At 39.3% G+C, this 21,281-nt stretch overlaps 1 protein-coding gene across 1 annotated transcript in view; it reads right to left on the bottom strand.

Moving 5' to 3' along the window:
• CCDC91 (coiled-coil domain containing 91) overlaps positions 1-21,281 on the bottom strand; it is a 1,729,462-nt gene that overhangs the window by 678,608 nt on the left and 1,029,573 nt on the right. Inside the window, exon 11 of the mRNA XM_044088193.1 lies at positions 9,835-10,011. Within this exon, the coding sequence (XP_043944128.1) occupies positions 9,835-10,011 (177 nt within the window). The remainder of the gene's footprint in view (positions 1-9,834; positions 10,012-21,281) is intronic.

Below are 21,281 nucleotides of genomic sequence, written 5' to 3' on the forward strand. Positions count from 1 at the left end.
GCGAAGTCCACTGGGCCCGAAAGCCCGTTTTCAGTGGAGGCCCGGGGACAAAAGCTCCATATTACAAACACATTGCACACTTAAAGCTCCGTATTCCTAAAACATTGCACACTTAACAATTTACAAACAAGCAAAAATAACATCTTTATACAATTGTATTGTTACCATACATGAAAAAATATATACATATATATGAAATGCACATTAAGTAAATCAGAGGAGAAGTGTAGGAAAAAGGAGGTGCAAAGAATTTAAAGGAGAAGAGATGTCAGGAGGAGGATAAAAAATAACAGCTAGACAAAGATTCATTTTATGTTTGAGGTGAAAGATACATCTTATGGAAATGGTAAAAGATACAGTTGCAAGAATAGGCATATAGGCAGTGGGGAGGTGAGGATATAAAAGGAATTTACATAGAGTTTAAACAGGGGGAAAAGGAGATAAAGAAGAAGAGGGTGGGGAGCTGAGGAAAGTGTTGGAAGAAGAGGGACAGGAGGGGGAATATTGAAACTGGGATGTAATAGGATCTAGGTAGGAAGTATACAATTACATTTCCAGTTTTGGGAGAGGTGAGAATGGAGAAGAGATTTGAATTGCTCATGGCTTGTAGTGACTCTTAGTAGGGGAGGAAGCAAGTTCCATTTTTTTGCTATAGTATAAGAAAGCAGAAGGTGGCCAGGGGGTCGTTTATGTACTGAAAGAAGATTTTGGTGGCCTGATCTTAGAGGCCTGAGAGGAGTGTAGAAGGGCAAGATATTAGATAGTGCAGGGCAAGCAGTGGGTTTAAAAATTAGTTTGTGTGCAGTAGTAAGTTGGAGGTAATCAAGATGATTAGGGAGTTCTAGCCATTGAAGACTATGGAGGGAGATGCAATGGTGTGTAGAATGAGTAGAGTTAGTAGCAAATTTGGCGATTTTGTAGTAGCAACTTTCAAGTTTTGAGGAGATAGAAGCTGTGAGGTTGGTTAGAAGAGGAGCACCATACAATAGAGAAGGAAGGTAGAGGCGAGTGTTTGTCTTGTAGCTAATGATAGAAAGTTAGCGTTTCTGTAAAGCATTCCGAGCTTCTGATGTTTTTTTTTATGTTTAGTTGAATATGAGTATTAAATTTCAGGTGTTCATCAATGGTAACACCAAGTAATTTGGCACAACTAACAACTTCTATTGAGGAGTGGGAGAGGCTGGTGATCTTGAAGGATGGCTTATCAAGAGGGAGTGCTTTTGAGGGGGAGAAGAGAATGATATGGGATTTATTGGCATTAAGGGAGAGATGGTTTTGAAGCATCCAATTCTCTGTAGTTATGAAGGCCAATTGGGTTTTGGCCTGGAGCTTGGGAAGGATAGAGGCTGAGCAGATTAAAGTGGAGTCATCTACATATTGCACAATTTGAGAATGAGGAATTGCAGAGTGAAAATCATTAATGAAGACATTAAAGAGCATAGGTCCGAGAATAGAACCCTGAGGAACTCCGGTAGGGGTAGGTAGGAAGGTAGAGGTACCCGTTTGCCATTTCACAGCTTGGGATCTATCTGAGAGATAACTTTTGAACCAAGAAAGGGAATCAAGGGAGAGATTGAGGTTAGAATAGTGGTTAAGAAGGAGTGTGTGGGATACCGTGTCGAATGCCTTGGAAAGGTCAAGAAGGACAGTGGAGACAATATCTCCAGAATCACGGGCATAGTTGACAATGTCTAAGAAAGAGAGGACAGCAGTAATGGTACTGTGGCCAGGACGGAAACCGTGTTGAGTAGGGGTGAGGAGATGGTTATTTAGGAGGTGGGGCATGAGTTGCAGGTGGATACATTTTTCAAGGACTTTTGAAATTGGGGAAAGAATGGCTATTGGGCAGAAATTAGAAATGCTATTATTTTTGCCTTCTTTATGAAGGGGCAGAATGTAGGCAGCTCACCATAGTTTGGGAACATAAGATTCCTGGATGGATCTATTGATGAGAATGCTGATGGGTATGGCGATGCCATCTGCTGCGAGCTTGAGAAAGAGAGATGGGATATTGTCGGGGGCATTGGAGCATGACTTGAGTTTGGAAAGAAGTTTTTTGATACAGGTGGTTGACACAGGTTTTATATAAAAAGTGGGAGGGGGTTTAGGGGAGCAGGAGTGGGGAGAGGAAGGGGAAGAAGGCTTAGGGGTAGGGCAGGGGGTGGAATTGGAGAAGGGTTTGGTCAGTTCGGCTATGGAGCTGGTAAAGAAGGAGTTAAAAAGGGTTGCAATTTCTATGTCAGTCTTATTGTTGTCTGGACAGGGATTGGATTTAATACCTGGGTGTAAGAGGGAGTTGATGGAATTCCATATTTTTTTGGGATTGTTTGAGAGGGTAGACTGTAGTTTGGTGTAGTACGATTTTTTATCTTTTGTGATAAGTTTTTTGGTGAGATTGCGGAGTTGCTTAAATTGAAGGAATGAAGCTGGGTGTTTATTTTTATTGTAGTTTCCATGTTTTGTCTCTTTGTAGCATGAGAGTTTTAGTGTCCTTAGTTAGCCAAGGGGCAGAGTTGTATTTTATTTGTTTTGTTCGAGGTGGGGCTTGGGAGTTTAGGATTTTAAGGAAGGTAGTATTGAAGACTTCTAAGGCTTCGGCTAGAGGAAGAGTTTTTAGTGTATCCCAATTTGTTAGTTTAAGCGTGTCAGAGAATATAGAAGGGTTAAAATTAGGGAGGTTACGAGTGTGGGCATATTGGTGTTGGTGAGGGAGCTGTTGGGTAGCTCGGTTAATAAAGGCTGGAAGATGATCACTTATTGAGTCAGGTAGTATACAAGAGTCAGAGATGTTATTAGGGTGGCTGACTAAGATCCAGTCCAGGATGGACCTTGGGGGGTTATTTTTGTCAGGTCTGTTAATGTTGTTTATTAATAGAGTAAAATTATAAAGATTGATAGACAGGGTGGGAGTATTGTTATTAATTTTATTCCAGTCGATGTTGACATCACCTAGAATGTAAGTCTCAAGTTTGATGTTGTTTGAGGCCCATAAGAGAATATTCTCTAGGGTGGAAGTGTTGTCACCAGGGGGAATATAGATGGCTATAATACAGATACTTTTAAAGTTGTTCATTTTGAGGATTCCTATGATTAGTTTGGCATTATTAAACTGAGGAATGGGATTCTGGTAAGGGCAGAGATTCAGCAGGCAGTTGTAGATTAAGGCTACACCACTTCCTTTTTTGTTTTGGCGATCGAATCGAAGAGCTTGGAAGCCAGGTGGTATAATCTCAGAGTAAGTAGTTTGTGGTTTTAGCTAGGTTTCTGTTACTGCTACTATGTCAGGTGCAGTGTGATTTAGCCAAGCATGGAAGTTTGTTATTTTGTTATTTATACTCTGGGTATTAATGGTAATGAACGTAAGGTATTTATGGCTGTTTCTAACATAGGAGGTAGTGGGAGAGAGATTGTTACTAGGTGTTGGCCCAGGGTTGGGGTGGATGTCTCCTGCTAGAGCAAGCCAAGAAAAGGGAGAGAGGAAGAGAAACTTTGGATTGTGACATAAAGTTAGAGGGAGAAGTAATTTAGATTTGATAGCTGGAGGTTTTAAATAAACTGTATGGAGTTTTAGTTTAAAATAATGAAATGGATTTGGTTTAAGTGGGGGGGGGATATTAAATAAAAATGGAATGTCAAAGGGTGGGGAAGGGAGAGAGTGGAGGAAGAGGGGAGGGGGAAAGAGGAGGGTAGTTTGGTAGAGGAATAGGAGGTTACATTATAGAGAGTTATTAGAAGGAGAATACATGTAAAAGAGGTGAGATGATGTGGAAGAGACATGGATGAATAGAGTAGGACAGACTTTAGAAGAGGAGGTAGAGTAAGCTTTTTGCTGCTTGTACAATAACTACATTACTCAAACATCTTGTCAGAAATAATCAAAAGGTATTTAAAGTAGTGGATTTTCCATGGTTTCATATGCCCTTGGCTGTTTACACAATGTTTTAGTAAATATGTAATAAACACTAGTAAGTCAGCTAGCAAGCTTTTTAAACCATGGTCCACAAATGCTTGGGTATGTAGCTTATCCCCGCCACTCCTTTCAAGTATCATGACAGTCCTAACATAACTAAAAGCCTGCTACATGATTTCCAGCTGAATCAACTCTGACTCTGGGAGATGACTTTGAAATAACACAATGTACCATAAAACTAAATATGGTCATCTTGTGGTTGCCCTAAACTCTAGACAGAACACAATCACCTCTCAAACAACAGTAACAGCATATGCAGATTAATTTCCCTTTAAAACAAAATAAGACTACACTGGCCCTCCTTAAAAAGGCCAAGTGGTTGCCAGTCACTGGCTGAGAGGCATGTCACCTCTACAGCTTAGTGCTTAAAGTTCTGCAAAAGGAATATCCCCTGCAAACAAACTTTCTTGTACAATTTGTAATTGTATTGTTAGATGTCACAGCAATAAAGCGCTGACCTCAAATAGGCCCAATTTGTACTCTCCATTGATGAAAACAGTTTCAGTAAAACAGACCCAGCCAGCTGGGACAGACTTCTGACATCAGGAAAAATAAATCAATCAGAGATAAGCTACTAGCCCACCTTGTGTGCACCTTGGAATTCCAGTGCTTTAAAGACAATGGCTGCATTAATTCCTTAATTAACAACGTATACACTTAGCTAGGGGTATATCTGTTACTCTTGATTAACTGTCTTCCTGAATTTGAAACAGGTAATCCATTCTCTGCAAAACTCCAAAAGGATCTTCTTCACAAGTTAGACAATATTACATATAATTAATACACAGGATACTGCCTGTTACAGAACAGGATTTGTCTTATATACTTAATGCTATGTTTGCAAATTGTAATATTGTTAAAACTCACTCTTTTACAAATATTAACATTATACAACATTTACAACTGTGTCTTGTAGCCCAGGTTATATATCTGAAAAGAGTCCGTGGACTAACATACCAGGTTAGCAAATAAACAAAAACAAACAAATCAATGAAGATCTGATTCAATGAAATATAATTTTCACTAATTAAATGCTCCAGGGGGTCAAACCTCTGTAGTTACATGACCTCTAACTAAATGATAGCTGACTGAGACATGGAGGATCAGAAAGCTGGGGCAGATTCCCTAAGGAATGTAGATAACCTTGGATTATTGAAATGTAACACAGACACAAGTGAATCATGTCTCACCTGCATAAAGGAAAAATCTAGCAACCCACTCGTAATTCTCATAAATGAGTAGGCAGAATGGAAACAGAACAGAAGATGAGCATTGCAGACTAACATGTCACTGAACTACATGACGGTTCAGTGTGGTGTATACACAATGGCATCACGACATGGCATGTGAAGCCAAAGTTATTGCTATAAAGGTACATTTAATACCTGGTGAAAAGCACACACAGTAAGATTATTGATGCTGCATGGAAAAGGAGAAGGGTGGAAGCAAAGATGAGCCATAATAGTACAACTGCAAGAGATAGAAGAGGGAGACGAGAAGGGAAAACATCTTTATCCCATTTCCATACACCTAACACTGCTAAGGCTGTAATATTTGAGCTGAAGTCAGCATGAGCAGTCCAGAAGATGACAGTTGTTCTAAGACCTCTTCCAAAGAAGAACTGCAACACATTCCAAGCAGGCACAGATTTCACCAACTATGTACTCCCATGTAGGTTGAGACACATGGAAGATATAAAACCTTTCCACAGCTAGTGGTGATCACTGTGGAGGACATATCTCTTTGAAGAGGAATATTCATTCTCATATATCACCTACAAGAACAGAGCAGAGGAAATGGGTATACTGACCACTGCAAATAACATCTCCACAGCTGACTGCCAGTAAATTCTGGCTCACAGATAACACCCTCATAACCAGACAGAAGGAATTTCGATATTTATATATAACTGACAGGTGCAGACAAACAATGCAGAATGCCAGTTTTGCTCCTCTCTTCTTTGCAGTGATAACATAGAAGACCCAGGCAGCATATGTCACTCCAATGACCTAGACATGGAACTACAGCTGGTGTATGCCACATTGGATTTTGAGTGAGCTACTTGAGCTCCAGTGTGCTTTCCACTTGCCAAACTCTGTGGCTACTTTTTCCATCTGGGCCAGATTATTTGTTGAAGGGCTCAACAGACTGGTTGTCAGATGAAGTATATGATATACTCAAATTAGAACTTGAAATCAAATAGCTGCCTAGCCCTTATATCCTTACTCATGGAGAAAGTTCCACAGGGGTTTCATGAACTGAATTACATAAAACATAAAGTATCAACAACGCTGTTTAGTTTGGTGAGATACATGTGCCTGGATGATGTAAGAAATATGGTATCCAGCAGGGAAGAATCAGCAGGCTTCCACCTTTATAAACTTCCATGTTCTGGTCAGTCTGTGATCTCACTATGATGGAGCTGCTGCTCACTAACATTAGTATACAGGAGTGGCAGCATTGGTTATAATGTCTCTGCACAGGGAGGATGTGGATGTACCCAAGATGCTTCATGTAAGCTCCCCAAACAGGACCACTTAGACATCTATCTTGGCCTGCAGTTATTCCACAAGTGCTGTAACTAGCTGCACATGCATGGCCAAAACTGACACACTTAAAAAAAGAATAGTCTGTGCTGGACTACATCAGCGCAGTGTCCCATCATTTGTAAAACAGACTTGTCACTGTTGTGCTCTGATTACAACTCTCCTTGTATATGCATTTCCAGAGGCTCCTGTAGGACTGGGGACTATGACAGCTTTAGAGGGACGGCTCCTGGCACACCTATGTCACAGTCTATAAGCGCTGGTAATATGGCATGTGGTAACTGTGCTTGAGTATCAGTTGGGATGTTCATTACTACTTAACACATTTTCTAACTTCAAACACTGTCAGGTTTTCCTCCATAGTGAAGATGGACCCCTCTATAATGCAGTGTATAGAGTGGCCAGATAATAGTGATAAGATAGCATTCTCACTTTACTGCTTCTCCCTAATTCTTCTATTACCTAACTCCCTATTTGATTTTGGGTTTCTCAGGCTAGTTCTGTGCATTTGTTCACTCACCCGATACTTGCATTTTAATTTTTCATATATCATGGGATGAAGTTGTATTTACTGTCTTTCATGCATCTGCAGTTCCATTTTACACAGATCACCTCCTTGGCTAGCTAGTTGGCTAAAACTTAATATTTAAGTTTACACACATTTTCATGTAAAATACAATACAATGAAGATTTTTTCAGCCTGGGAAAATTTTGAGTCTATAAGCATTAAACATTTAACTCTCTACAGAGGTCCAGTTGATCTAATCCTAGAAAACATTAATAATTAACCCTAATTCTTTCCAGTAAGAAGGATAAAAATCATACTAAACACATACTAATACTTCATCAAGTGGCTTATGCCACAGTCATTTGTAATCACTTTGACAGCTGCTGCAGAAGACTGCAAACAATTTCTGCAAACATTAACACAGCATTCCCTTATATGAACCACACCTTTTAATTCAGAGGGTACTGTTGTCATTAACCTCCAGTGTAACACTCTATACACTCCAACGCTCCTATTAGTATTTCCAGTGCAACAAAGGCAATGGTTTTAATTAGATTCACATTTCCTTTGAGAATTTAAGATGACTGATACAAACAACTAAGCAAGTTAGGCAGGTTACTGCATTTTTTTTTTCATTCTTTCTTTCTAAGTATGCTAGTTGGAAGGCAGGGCAAAATATATTAAAGTTAATTACTTTATTCTTTTTCTCACATAATTTTAATTCCAATGTTTTATTTTTTCCCTTTGCATATACTTTATCTCCTTTTGACTAAAATATTGCATTAAATCAAGAAAAAAAAAAAGAACATCTAATGGACTATCACATGTGGCTTCCACAATCTATTGTGAGGTGCAATTTGCTGGACAAGAGCACCTATTCCCTGTGGAAACACAGTCTTAGAGCATGTTTAGCATAAGTATGGGGGTGGGGTTATAATCAGTGAAGCACCCACAAAATCACTTAGTGTTTTTGGAGATTCAGATAAGCTTGTGATAGGTAAAAAATTTACCCATTCTCAGTCAAGGCCTTTTACATTTCTTGTATTAAAAAGTAGCCTTTTATAACCTCACATACAACTATATATATATATATATATTCCTCTGTGGGTAATGGGGATGTCTTTATAGAGTCTGCCAATATTGTCTGGCAGGGCCATGTGCTACTACAGTCTTTTTCACATTTCCCATTGTAGAATTTGTTTATATCAATAGAAGTTCCTTGGCCAACCCATGCTACCAGTCTGACTGTCAGCAGGACAAGCAGTTTAGAAAATGGATGGAAGAATAATCATTGCTGTGGACAGTGTGCAATATCTGATTTATTGCATGTTATCAGACTGTATTTACTTGAAAAACAAAAAACTTTTCCAACTACAAGAACTTATCTGGTCTTCTGAAGTAATCTCAGATGAATGACCAGGAATTGAGCAAAATCAATGACATCAGATGAATCTAAACAACTGATATCAAAGTTTAAGGTATGGAGTCCGTTGTCATGAATGTACCACTGAAGTAAGCTTTTTGAAGGAAAACATATCAATGGACTGCACTCCAACAAAATGCAGGAGTCCTCTTTGTACCCCTGCTAGTATCTTGACAATCAATGCACATTATATAGACCCCAACTCCTCCCTTGATGAGTAACCTTCACCTTCATGTCCCCATGCACCTACAATGAAGTCTACCACCTGTGAAACTTGGTGGCTAGATACCCGTCCCTGGGCTGCTATCTCCATTACCTAACATTGTCCTTTTACTTCTATGATTCTAAGAATACCTAAGCAGAGGGCTTTCTCTATGTGCGTGGATGTATGTGTCTGTCTGTGTCTCTTAAGGAAAAACTCAACACCTATCTTTCCAGAGGGTCTTGTTGGTTCAGTGACAGTGACACCAGCATGGTGTACAGGAGGTCTTGGGCTCAAGTCAAAAAAGAGGGTTAATGTTATCCTTTCATTTCTATGATTTACCCCTCTACTGAGGGATTTAGACATTGGTCAGCCCCAGTCTATCCTTCTCACCCCCCCCCCCAGGATAGTTGTGCCTATCCTTCCATGGCAGCTCCACCAGATGTTCTGGCTACTAATCAAACACAGGACACCTAGCTATAGTCAGAGTCTGCCTCTTTATACCAAAGAAGCTGCCTGGAGGGAGTAATCTGTGTAATCACATGTACTGCTTTCATTATGCATTTATTAGAAGTCACATTGATTAGCCCAAGTGACAGGGCTGTCAAATTAAACTCAAGATAATGAAAAAAAAACAGCAATTACATAAGTATCTCCACAGGATTAGACCACATCACACCAGATCGGTGTGGTTCTACACATACTGGTCTACTGCAAAAACTTTTTACTCCAAGAGTCACCAAAAAACTGTAAATTTCAAATGGGAAAGAGAGATGCAAATACACAAGTTAAGCCAATTCGGACATCACATCCAGTCTAGGCACTTTATCTCAGACTATACAGGAAAAGGATGATATTTTATGATTGACTGATTGGCAGGTATAAAGTAGTTTGCATTTATATAATTTTTAGCATCAGCTCAAGGGTAAAGGCTGTACATGTGGCAACACATTTTTGAAAGAGGGAAGGAGAAATTGCAAAATCCATAACAGATACCAGAGGTCAGAAATGAACTCTAGACTTTGGAGCTGAGGCAAACTGTCTAACCACGGAGTCTCTATGCTGCTGCGATTCAAACATTAACAGAAAATTCACAAGCAACTTGTTTGCGTGCTTCAGTACTAGCTTTGTTTACAAATATGCATTATGCAATGTGCACAGAAATATATTGAATGTGCTCCTTACTTGGCTCTTCCGCCGCTCATCTTGCAGTGCTTGCTGGACAACTAAAGATGCTCTTTCCTGGTCTCTGGAGAGCTCCAACTTCTGTAATTTTTCCTGCTCTTCATAGTGTTTCAACATGTTCTCTTTCTGCTCCTCCACTGCCTTTGAAATGGCTTCTTTAATCTTTTCTTTTTCTAACTTTGTAAAAAAAAAAAAAAAAAAAAAACAACAGAATTAACTATATCTAATGACCAGCAGTAATTTCAACTAGATACAAAAGTACACAGGTAACTTCCTTCTGTTTATATGCTTGACTACTTAACTTTTTACTTCTCTAAGGAAACAATATTTTGTTTAATGCATGTCATCAAGAGGAGGGGTGTCCAACCTTTTTCTTAAGGTTCCACATATTAAGATTGGCAACATCTGGGGGGGCCACATCACAATGATTAAGTGTACAAACCATCACATGGTCACTGCAGAGGACAAAATGAAAGATAACTGAAGATCACAGTAGGATGACAAACTGAACAATATCACCAAAGATGGGAAAATGACTGTATTTAGTAAAACTACCTTTTCAAGTAAAATGCACACAAAAACACAGAAATGCAGGGAAAGCCAAAATAAAATCTCTCTCAAATAATTTGTAGAATAGATAAGCATATGCACAGAACATTTATCAATACAATCACATCAATTCATGCAGTATGTACAGATTCAAGCTGGCCTTAGTTGGAAGGGTGTCTTATGCGAACAGCTATCCACTGCCCCCTCCATTTCACATCCTCCGGTGCTGTCCCCCACATCCTAACCTATCTAGCTAACTTTTTTCCTTTCCTTTTTGTTTAGCATTTGTCTTATTCTTCAGCTATTACCTCAAGCATTTCAACAACACAGCCTAACTGGTCAAAAAATGAACTGCAATAAATGTGGTGAAAATAAATGAATCATGCTGGTGGTCTGGGGGCCCATTAGACCCCTAGAAGTTATGGTTTTCTAGATGCTCTGAGATGTGTTTTAGAGCTTTTTTCCCAAACTTTTGCTCCAGTGATGGTCTAAACAAAAATCACAAAAGGATAAACTTCAGTCTTACTGTTCAACTGTGCTTTTTCATGCATTCTTTCCAAACCCCCTAACTGGTGAAGGCTGCACAATAACAACTGTGTGGAAAATAAGTGCATTACAATGGGTGGAGTGGGGTCCCAGAGGCCCCAGAAGCCATATTTTTAGATAGTCTGAAGTGCATTTTAAATCTGTTTTTTTCCAACCTTTAGATCCAAAGACGGGGTGAAAAGAAATAATGACTATGGAAAAAAATTCTGTCTTAGCTTTCAGCTTTGTTTTTTTTTTTCATGCAGCATTTAAACACACCCTAACTGGCCAAGACTGCACAATAATAACTGCAGAAAAAAATAACAGAATAAATCTGAGGGTCTGGGGCTGCTACCCCCCCCCCCCCAAGAAACAATGGCCTATTTTAGATACACTTTGGTGCATTTTAAAGCTTTTTTATCCAGTGATGGCCTGAATAAAAATCACAAGTAAGAAGATAAATTCAGTCTTATTTTGTTTCTTTCAATGATAAAGTATTTTGTGTTTATGGTTTATTGTTCAAAGGATATTGAACAAACAGCAACTATAACATTGTTAGAATAACAGGTTTTGCAATAACATTATTTTTCTAAAGAACATGGAATACAACTTAAATGTCTAGCATTATTTAGTAACCTTAACCCTCAACAATTGACTAGAAAACAACAACCTGTACAAGTCACATACCAAAAGAATAAGCCAAAAACAGAGGCATTTGACACCATCATGGGCAGAAGAAAGTTACTCCTTTCACAGCTGTCAACTTCTAAGTAAAAGAATAACAAAAAAAAAGATGGACTAATTCTCAAAATCAGGGACAGATTGAAAATAATGAAATACATAAATCAGAAAACCAGCAAAATAACAGGCATTGCATCTGAATATGTTTTTCTGGAGGACATAAAATCTGAAACTAAAATGTCTGTCATTATTTAGTGACTGAAATCATCAACAGTATTCTAGGAAACCATAAATTCCACTGTGAACAAACTAAAAATATAAAACAAAATAAGGGACAGTTAAGTGATGAGACAAACACATGCATGCATACATACACGCATATACACGTACACAAAAAATAGTAGCAGAGACAAAGTCTCAAAATCAGGGATAGAGTAAAATTACTGCTCTTACAAACTTCACGACACCCATGCAAACGGAAAGTAGAAGTACGACTGCTGAATCTTTCACCAATGTACTGTATGAACACATACATGAGTGCATGGAACGTGCCATCCCAAACAGAACCAAGATGCTCTCCTCCCAAAAAAGGAAGCCATTCTGGTGGTCCTCTGCCATAAACAAACTCTACAACAAAAGGAAGAAACTGTTGCAAAAAAGAGTAAAATCCCAAGACTGAAAAAACTCCAAATTTAGTTACGAAAACAAAATAACCACAGATTCTAAAGACAACCACAAGGCATTCTATAGTTATGTCAAGAATCTCAATGGCAACACTCAAATCTGCTCTGAGTTACAGCACAATGGCAGTAAATATACAAAACCAACTGATATTGCCAACATCCCGGCAGATAGGATCAGTGCAAACTTCACCCCCCCCTCACTCCCTAAAGAGCCCATCTCAATACCGGAAGAATACCAACTCCTGGTAATCATGGCTGCACAGGTAAAAACTGCACTTTCCAAAGCCAAGAATACAGCATCCATTGTATCAGGCAACACCCCGAGCTGTGTTCTGCATGAACTACAAAATGAACTGGCACCCCACCTAAGTACCATGTTCAATCATAGCCTCACTTCAGGCTTTGTGCCTATTGAATGGCGCACAGCTATGGCTATCCCACTCAACATGGGGGGATCCACCACGGACCCCATGAACTACCGCCCCATTAGCCTGATGAGCCTGATCTCAAAGCCATGGAACATATCATCATGGAACTTATAAACAAAGACATAAGTAACCTCCAAACTTTGGACCCCACCCAGTTTGGGTTCGTGAAAGGCAGATCATGTCTCCTAAACCTGACTGATTTCTTTGAAGCAGTCACCAGAGCCATGGACGAGGGTAAAGAGGTTCACACAGCCTATCTAGACCTTGTCAAAGCCTTCCACACCATCCCCCACTCTGGTATATTAGATAAACTCACTAAACTGGGCATAAATCTCTATGTCACGTGATGGGTTGCCAACACGCTCGCTTACTGATAGAGCCCACACCGTGAAAGTAGCTGACTCCAAATCTGACTCCAGACCAGTTACAAGAGGAGTACCACAGGGTTCAGTCCTGGGTCCACTCCTGTTCGGCATCTACTTCTCTGAAGTTCAGGCCAACTCAGAGGGTCTATGGCTAACAAAGTTAGCAGGCGACTGCAAACTGGGAATCATTATTGAATCCCCAAATGATGTGGACATTCTACAAAACGGCCTCACTGAGACAGATGCCTGGTGTCATAGCCATGGCCTCAAGCTCAGCACCAAAAAATGCATAGTCATCCCCTTTGGGAAAAACCTGTGTCCATGAACTACCACATAGGCAGCAGTCCACTTAACACCAAAAGTGTGATAAGACACATAGGGACACAGGTGGACAGCAGTCTCTCCTTTAATAACCACATCGTCACAGTAGTCAGGAAATCCTTCTATGTGGCACACCTCATCACAAAAGTTTTCTCATCCAGAATAAAGGAGGTCATTGTTCCTCTCTACTCAACCCCTCATTAGACCTATTATAGAGTACAACGCCCCGTTTGGTATGTACCTCACAAGACATTTACATCAACTGGAAAAGGCCACAGAAATACCTCACAAAGAGGATCACCGGCTTCAAACAGATGCCCTATGCAGACAGTCTCAAAAAACGCCAGCTCTACTCCGTCACATATCGCCTACCCAGAGGCGATCTCTGCCTAACATAAAAAGCCATGTCAAACCCAGAGCTGTTGGACATGCTACACTTATAGAAATCCCAATCCCTCTGAGCCACACGCTCCACAGACCTAAACCTTGTCACCACAATAAACAAAACATGCTGGAGGGATAGGTTCCTGTCCCAGAGACTCCCCATATGTTGGAATAGACTGCCCATTTATGTCAAGCAGAGCACCTCATTAGTCCTCTTTAAGAAAAATCTTGACGATTTGATGGGATGATAGGAAATTTACCCTGGGGATCACTTCTGTGGCTCTGCTCGACAGGGGCATAGGAAAATAATTTTTGGGTTGCAAAAGCCAGGGAATCTTTATGACTAGGCTTGTACAGGCCCTACACTAATAGCCTAGTACCTACCTATGAACCTATTATTTAGTGACTGAAATCATCAACAGTATTCTAGGAAACCACAAATTTCACTATGAACAGAACAACAATATGAGGCAAAATCAGGGGCAGTTGAGACTTATCTCACACGTGCGTATACAGGTACACAGGTGGACACACATATCTAACATACTAACTAAAACTGAACTAATCCATAAGCTCTAAATAATGCCAACATGAACAAGAAGACCTCCAGGATACACCTCATGCCATAATTTCCTGAATGTGCATGCACACAAATTGATGTTTGACTAAAAAAGTCCTGAATTCACTAAAGTGAGAAGACATCATTAACATGTGCTAGACTACATCTGACTATAAAATTGTAATATAATATTTAAGACATTTCTGTCTTTCAGCTAGGCATGCCTCAAGCCGGATACAGTGCTTAAGTGGGTCGGATTATGGCCTTCTGGTTGCCTGTTGGATACCCCAGATTTAGACATTCATAACCAAGAAATAACAAAAAGGAATAAAAATAGTGAGCTTAAAAATAGCTCATTAAGCCAAATTCAGTACACAAAGGCAGAGTACAATGCATGTAAGAAACATTTAAGAATATCCCAAAGCATTTAGTTAAATTGAAAACCAGAATGAACATGAAATACATGACTGAATGATGGTGATTGCAGTAAAATATATTTAAACAATTCCATGTAATAAAGACTAATGCAAACAAAAGCAAGTACAATTAAATTGCCACTTTGAAAATGTTTACATACATGGCATTCTGACAAGTCAAAAGACAGCATGGAAAGAAGTTCATACTGTGGGACAGCTTACTAAACAGTTTCCTATTCATCAACATGCATAACCACACTTCTAAAAGAATGATGAGCTTTTCAAAGGCCAGTCATCAAATGAGGATTGTTTGTACTTCATTACTAAACAGAATAATTCCTGCAGAATATGCCAAGTTTTTTTCCAGTACTACTTTATCCTATTCAGGGTGGTGGGGGTACTGCAGCCTATCATGGAAAATGAATGGAAAAAAAAAAGAACTAATGTTAGACTGAATGCCTGCCCATTGCAGGACATGTGTCCGCATACAACCACGAGCCAGTCACAAGAAGAGCAAAAACACCTGCAGGCAATTAGGAATACTGCCAATTCATCCACCTGCATGTCCTTAGGATGTCAGAGGAAACTGGAATGCCAGATGAAAACTCACAAGAACAAAAGCAGGAAATGCAGATTGCACAAAAGATACTTCAGCTAGAAACCATATTGAAGAACCAAGTGCAGTGAGGTAGTGATGCTAACGGCTACATCACTGTTCCAAAAAATATGCAGAATTAAACAAGACCAGCGTGGAACACAAAGAAAAAGAGCTAGGAGCTAGGTCTGTTTTTACTACATTACACTTAAATATTTGACTCATGCAACTGCGTGTGTCTCTGTACATACATACACACACAGATTCATATATATAAATAACTACAAAACATGTACATTCATTGTTAAACGATCATATACATTATCAACTGATTTTTCTTAAAATTATTGAAGAGTTTAATTTTTTCTTGTCTATTTCTTTGATGTGTGTGGTCTTCATATTTAGCTTGCCACATGAGGGTGGTTTGTGTGCAGTTAGATATTCTTTGGAAAAATTAAAGATGTATATGGGTGAATTTAATGATTTTATTATTGCATTATTGGAACATGTTCTGACAAAGAATGTTTTTTAAACTCAAAATAAATGTTTCTACAAATGAAAGGAACCGCTACGGGGGCAACATTTGAAAAATCCCTACGTAAGAGAAGTAGGTTTCTAGAAACTCTATTTGGATGACTGTTGACTTAATTGCAAGGGACAACAGGAGGGATTAACCCTTTTACTCAGTTTTTGAGTAGGAACCAATTTGGCATTGAGTTTACGGCTACCATAAGATTTAGTGAGAATAATTTATTGAATGTTAAAATCAACACAAATGAATATGGTAGAATCCATACCAGGTTTTTTTGTTAGCCTTTTACTAAAACATGACATTGTTAGCCACCAGTCATCAACAAGAACATGTTCTGAAAAATATACTAAAGTCACAGTTCATTAGATTACAGAAAATTTGTAACATACAAGCTACTTACAATGAAGAATCTACTCAACTGAGTAATTTATTGAAGGTATGATTATATGATTATCTGAATACTGACTTAATTAAAGAGGAGGTTTCTAACTTGACACAGATACTATACTACAGAACTAGATGTAATAGATTCTCATTTGGTGAGATTTGCTTCTAGTCATGGTACGAATAGTCACTCTAATATGTCTACATTGGATAAATATTGGCACACGTTATCTAGTGATCATTTTTTTCATAATGCAGTACCAGACAAATTCAGAATTGGTTATGGGAGAGGCAAATCTCTGGATGAATGTTTTTCCTCTTTTAAAAGTAGTTGTAATGAAATATTGGTAGGGATGTTGGATGGTAGGCCAGGAAGTTACTGTTGTGGAGATTCCACTCTGGTGGCCCCCTGCCATACACAAACACTACAACAGAAGAAAGAAACTGTTGCAAAGAAGAGTAAAATCCCATGACTGGAGGAACTCCCTGGTCAGCCTCAGTAAGAAGCTAAGATCCCTCATAAAATCCTCCAAAGCTAGTTACAAAAACAAAATCACCACTGACTCTAAAGACAACCAGAAAGCATTCTATAGCTATGTCAAGAATCTCAATGGCAACACTCAGATCTGCTCTGAGGTACAGCACAATGGCACTAAATATACAGAACCAACTGATATTGCCAACATCCTGGCAGATAGGTTCAGTGCTAACTTTACCCCCCTCTCATCCCCTAAAGGGCCCATCTCTATACCGGAAGAAAGCAACGTTCCTGTAATCACGGCTGCACAGGTAAAAAAAAACACACTCTCCAAAGCCAAGAACACAGCATCCATGGGACCTGACAAAATCACAGGCTGTGTTCTACATGAACTACAGAACAAACTGGCACCCCACCTAAGTACCATGTTCAATCATAGCCTCACCTCAGGCTATGTGCCCACTGAATGGTGCACAGTGATGGTTATCCCACTCCACAAAGGGGGAGGCCACCACAGACCCTGGAAACTACCACCTCATTAGCCTGATGAGCTTGGTCTGCAAGGCTATGGAACATATCATCATGGAACTTATAAACAATGACACTGGTAATCTTCAAACTCTACACCCCACCCAGTTCGGGTTTGTAAAAGGCAGATCATGTCTCCTAAACCTGACAGACTTCTTTGAAGCGGTCACCAAAGCCGTAGATGAGGGTAAGGTAGTTCACACAGCCTATCTATATCTCGCCAAGGCTTTCTACACCATCCCCCACTCTGGAATTACAGATAAACTCACTAAACTAGGTATAAATCCCTATGTCACAACATGGGTTGCCAACTAGCTCACTGACAGAACCCACACTGTGAAAGTAGCAGACTTCAAATCCTACTTCAGACCAGTGACAAGTGGAGTACCACAGGGTTCAGTTCTGGGTCCTCTCCTGTTTGGTATCTACTTCTCTGAAGTACAGGCTAACACAGAAGGTCTTTAGCTAACGAAGTTCGCAGATGACTGCAAACTAGGAGCCATAATCAAAACTCCAAAAGATGTGGACATCCTACAAAAGGGCCTCAATGAGACAGATACCTGGTGTCAAAGCCATGGTCTCAAGCTCAATGCCAAAAAGTGCACTGTCATCCCTTTTGGTAAAAACTCTGTACCCATGAACTACTACATAGGTGGTAGTCTACTTAACACCGAAAGTGTGATAAGAGACCTTGGGACACAGGTGGACAGTAGTCTCTCCTTTGATAATCACATCACCACAGTAGTCAGGAAATCCTTCTATGTGGTACACCTCATCACAAAAGGTTTGTCATCCAGGAATAAAGAGGTCATTGTTCCCCTCTACTCATTACTCATTAGACCCATTATAGAGTACAACTCCCCTTTTGGTATGTACCTCACAAGACATCTACAACAACTGGAAAGGCCGCAGAAATACCTCACAAAGAGGATTACCGGCCTCAAACAGATGCCCTACTCAGACCGTCTCAAAAAACTGCAGCTTTACTCAGTCATATATCGCCTATTCAGAGGCGATTTCTGCCTAACACACAAAGCTATGTCAAATTCAGAGCTTTTGGACATGCTCCACTTAAAGAAATCCCAATCCCTCTGAGCTACACGTTCTAGGGACCTAAACCTTGTCACCACAATAAACAGAACATGCTGATGGGATAGATTCCTGTTCCAGAGACTTCCCATACTTTAGAACAAACTACCTATCTATAGCAAACAAAGCTCCTCATTAACACTCTTCAAGAAAAATCTTGATGACTGAATGGGAGATAGGAAATTCACCCCAGGGATCACTTCTGTGGCTCTACTCGACAGTGGCACAGGAAAATAACTTTCTTGGGTGGCGAAAGCCAGGGTACCTTTTGGCTAGGCTTATAAAGGCCCTAGGGCCAACAGCCTAGTACCTACCCAAGTTGCAAATATTGTGAACATATGATGAAAACAGATACTTTTTCATCAGTTAATACTAGCAAAATTTATTACATTAGAAATAAGATGGATTGTATTACTATATGGTTTATTTATATGGCAGTGTGCCACCGTGGCTCTTTCTATGTAGGATAAACTTCATATTCCTTTAAACAGTGACTAGAGATACATATTAGTGATATTAGATGTAAACTAGAATATAGTACTCTATATGGGAACAAATCTATTCGTAAGGAGGCTACTTTAATTGTCAGTAGTATAGACAGTGTGTGTGGTAGGAAAATAAACATGATTTCTTGAATAAGAAAGAAAGAAGGTGGATTATTCTGTTGGGGCATCTTTTTTCACTGTGGGTAAATGGTGAATGGGTTTGATTTTGATGTCACTTAATGAAACAACTTTTTATATAATAATTGCATAAGTGTTGGGATTGGTGAAGGCATAGCCATATGATCATTTAAGTTTGAGAAAATCATTTAGAAGAAGCTGGTGTTATTGCATTGATAAAGCCTACGCTTGAAACCTAGGTTTGCAATAACCTTTATACTCCTGTTAGTGCTTAATAAATATTTATTAAAACATGTTCTTTTAGAGCTGGATTTTTCCATGTGTAGGTGTAACTATTTCTCTCTCTCTATATACACACACACATATATATATATATATATATATATATATATATATATATAGGTGTACGACACCAACTGATCGAATGGGCAGAAAGCCGACAGCTAGGAGAATGATGTAAAAAATGTCAAATTAACAAATATTTGTGCTGTACATGTTCCAGTGGCAAGTATTTTTACAAGAAGGGGCAAGCCCCCCCCCGCACCACCTGCTATTTATATATGCTAACTCCAAGATCTTACAATCTTCATGGAAAGGGAATATTCCCCTACCTAGGACTGTCAATCTTGCACATCTGTCAGCATTGTGTCCATTTGATTGGGTGTCCTGTACCTATACAGGCAGATGTAGATAGCTACAGGTATAGATATAGATATAGATATTCTCTTTGACATTGTGATAAAAAGGCATATCAAATGAGAAAATAAGCACAGAAACAGGAAATCAGAGCACAAAAGAACACAAAATTCAGAGATTTTAATTTCCCTAAAGAAGCCAAAATCCGAGTGCTTTCATTCAAATCAAACCAGGACTTCTTCGTACTTTCAGGTACAATACAGTTTTCAGGTTGTAGACCAAGTTAGCTATATCATGTGTGTACAATGTTGTAATGAGTAAATGAATAAGTGGCATTTTGATCCTAGTGTGTAGGGTTTGAAATGGAAGTAGCAAGTGGTTGGTGTCAGTATGTGTGCAACAAATAAGAAAAAGAGCATCACAGAATAATGCAGCAGGAGAGTGTGATTTTAATTTAAGAGAACAATTATATAAAATAATGGCATGTTAAAGCTAATAAAGAAAAGGGCAAATTATGACACAAGTCTTGGAGAATAGAGGTGGCCCACACTGAACAGCAAAATTAAGTGACTCCAGGGAACTAGATTTTTAATATCAGGCTTGCAAGATTAGCAGAACTAAAGTATCCATTTTCATGAAAACTAATTGTCTACCCCCTGCCCTTTTTGTTTTCATCACAAAATCACTAAACAAAGTTCTTCATTGATCCAAGAAATTAATTGCCTGGAATCTATATAATATAGAAGTCAGGGCTTTGGTTTTGTAGACCATTGCTTGATTTTAACCACCACCCCCCCCCCCCCAAAAAAAAAAAAAAAACATTGCTAAGGCTACAGAATTGCTAGCGAATTCAAATCTCTTCTGGCATAAAAGTCAATGAATCAAAATCAGAGATGTTTCCAAAAATGACAACTGGAGGATGCTAAAAGCAGAGGGTTTTCCTTCATCATATGCTTGGAGTAACTCTCCTCCAAAACACTTGTCAGTCTTCTTACACCCCAATCCTACTGTGATGATAGACATTAACCTCAGGCTAATATGGAACAAAACCATCCTATGGGTTCACAAATGAAGCATGTTAAAGCTATCACTAGTAGAAAGAATTGTAAGTTAAAATGTGTACATTCTCTGGCATATCACTATTTTTGCTGCCTGACAAATGGTTATATAGAAACTCAAAATTAATGCTCAAATCTGTTTACTGCAGGAGAGTGGAAATTGATGTCTACAGCCATTACAACCCCCAAAGTCATGGGTCTCTGGATTACCACAGTGGTATGCCTACACTCAGTTATAAGTAAGTCCATTACACTACAGAAGGGCCTGTGATCAAAGTTCATGCCTGCTTAATTGACTTATTTAAACTAGCATCTGGTGAGATTACAACCTGGACCTGACTGGAGATCAAGATCCTGAACTCGGATACACCTTGTGGCATTTGTTGGCATAGCTCCTCTTTATTACAACATCTAAAGGCATGGATCATCCATTAGAGCAACATTTTCAGTACTTTGCTGTCTCCTGAAGATGTTTGAGACATTGACCATATCTATATGGCACTGTCTACAGCTGAAGGTAGAGGGGTCTCCCATTCAGGACAGAGAGTGGGCTAGTAAAGGTGTGCAATAGTTGTCAGATCTGCAACTATAAATGAAGGGTTGGGGAGTTTCT

Source organism: Protopterus annectens, chromosome 11.part0 (genome assembly GCF_019279795.1).
Source record: "Protopterus annectens isolate FY-2018-M chromosome 11.part0, PAN1.0, whole genome shotgun sequence".
Lineage (NCBI taxonomy): Eukaryota > Metazoa > Chordata > Ceratodontiformes > Protopteridae > Protopterus > Protopterus annectens.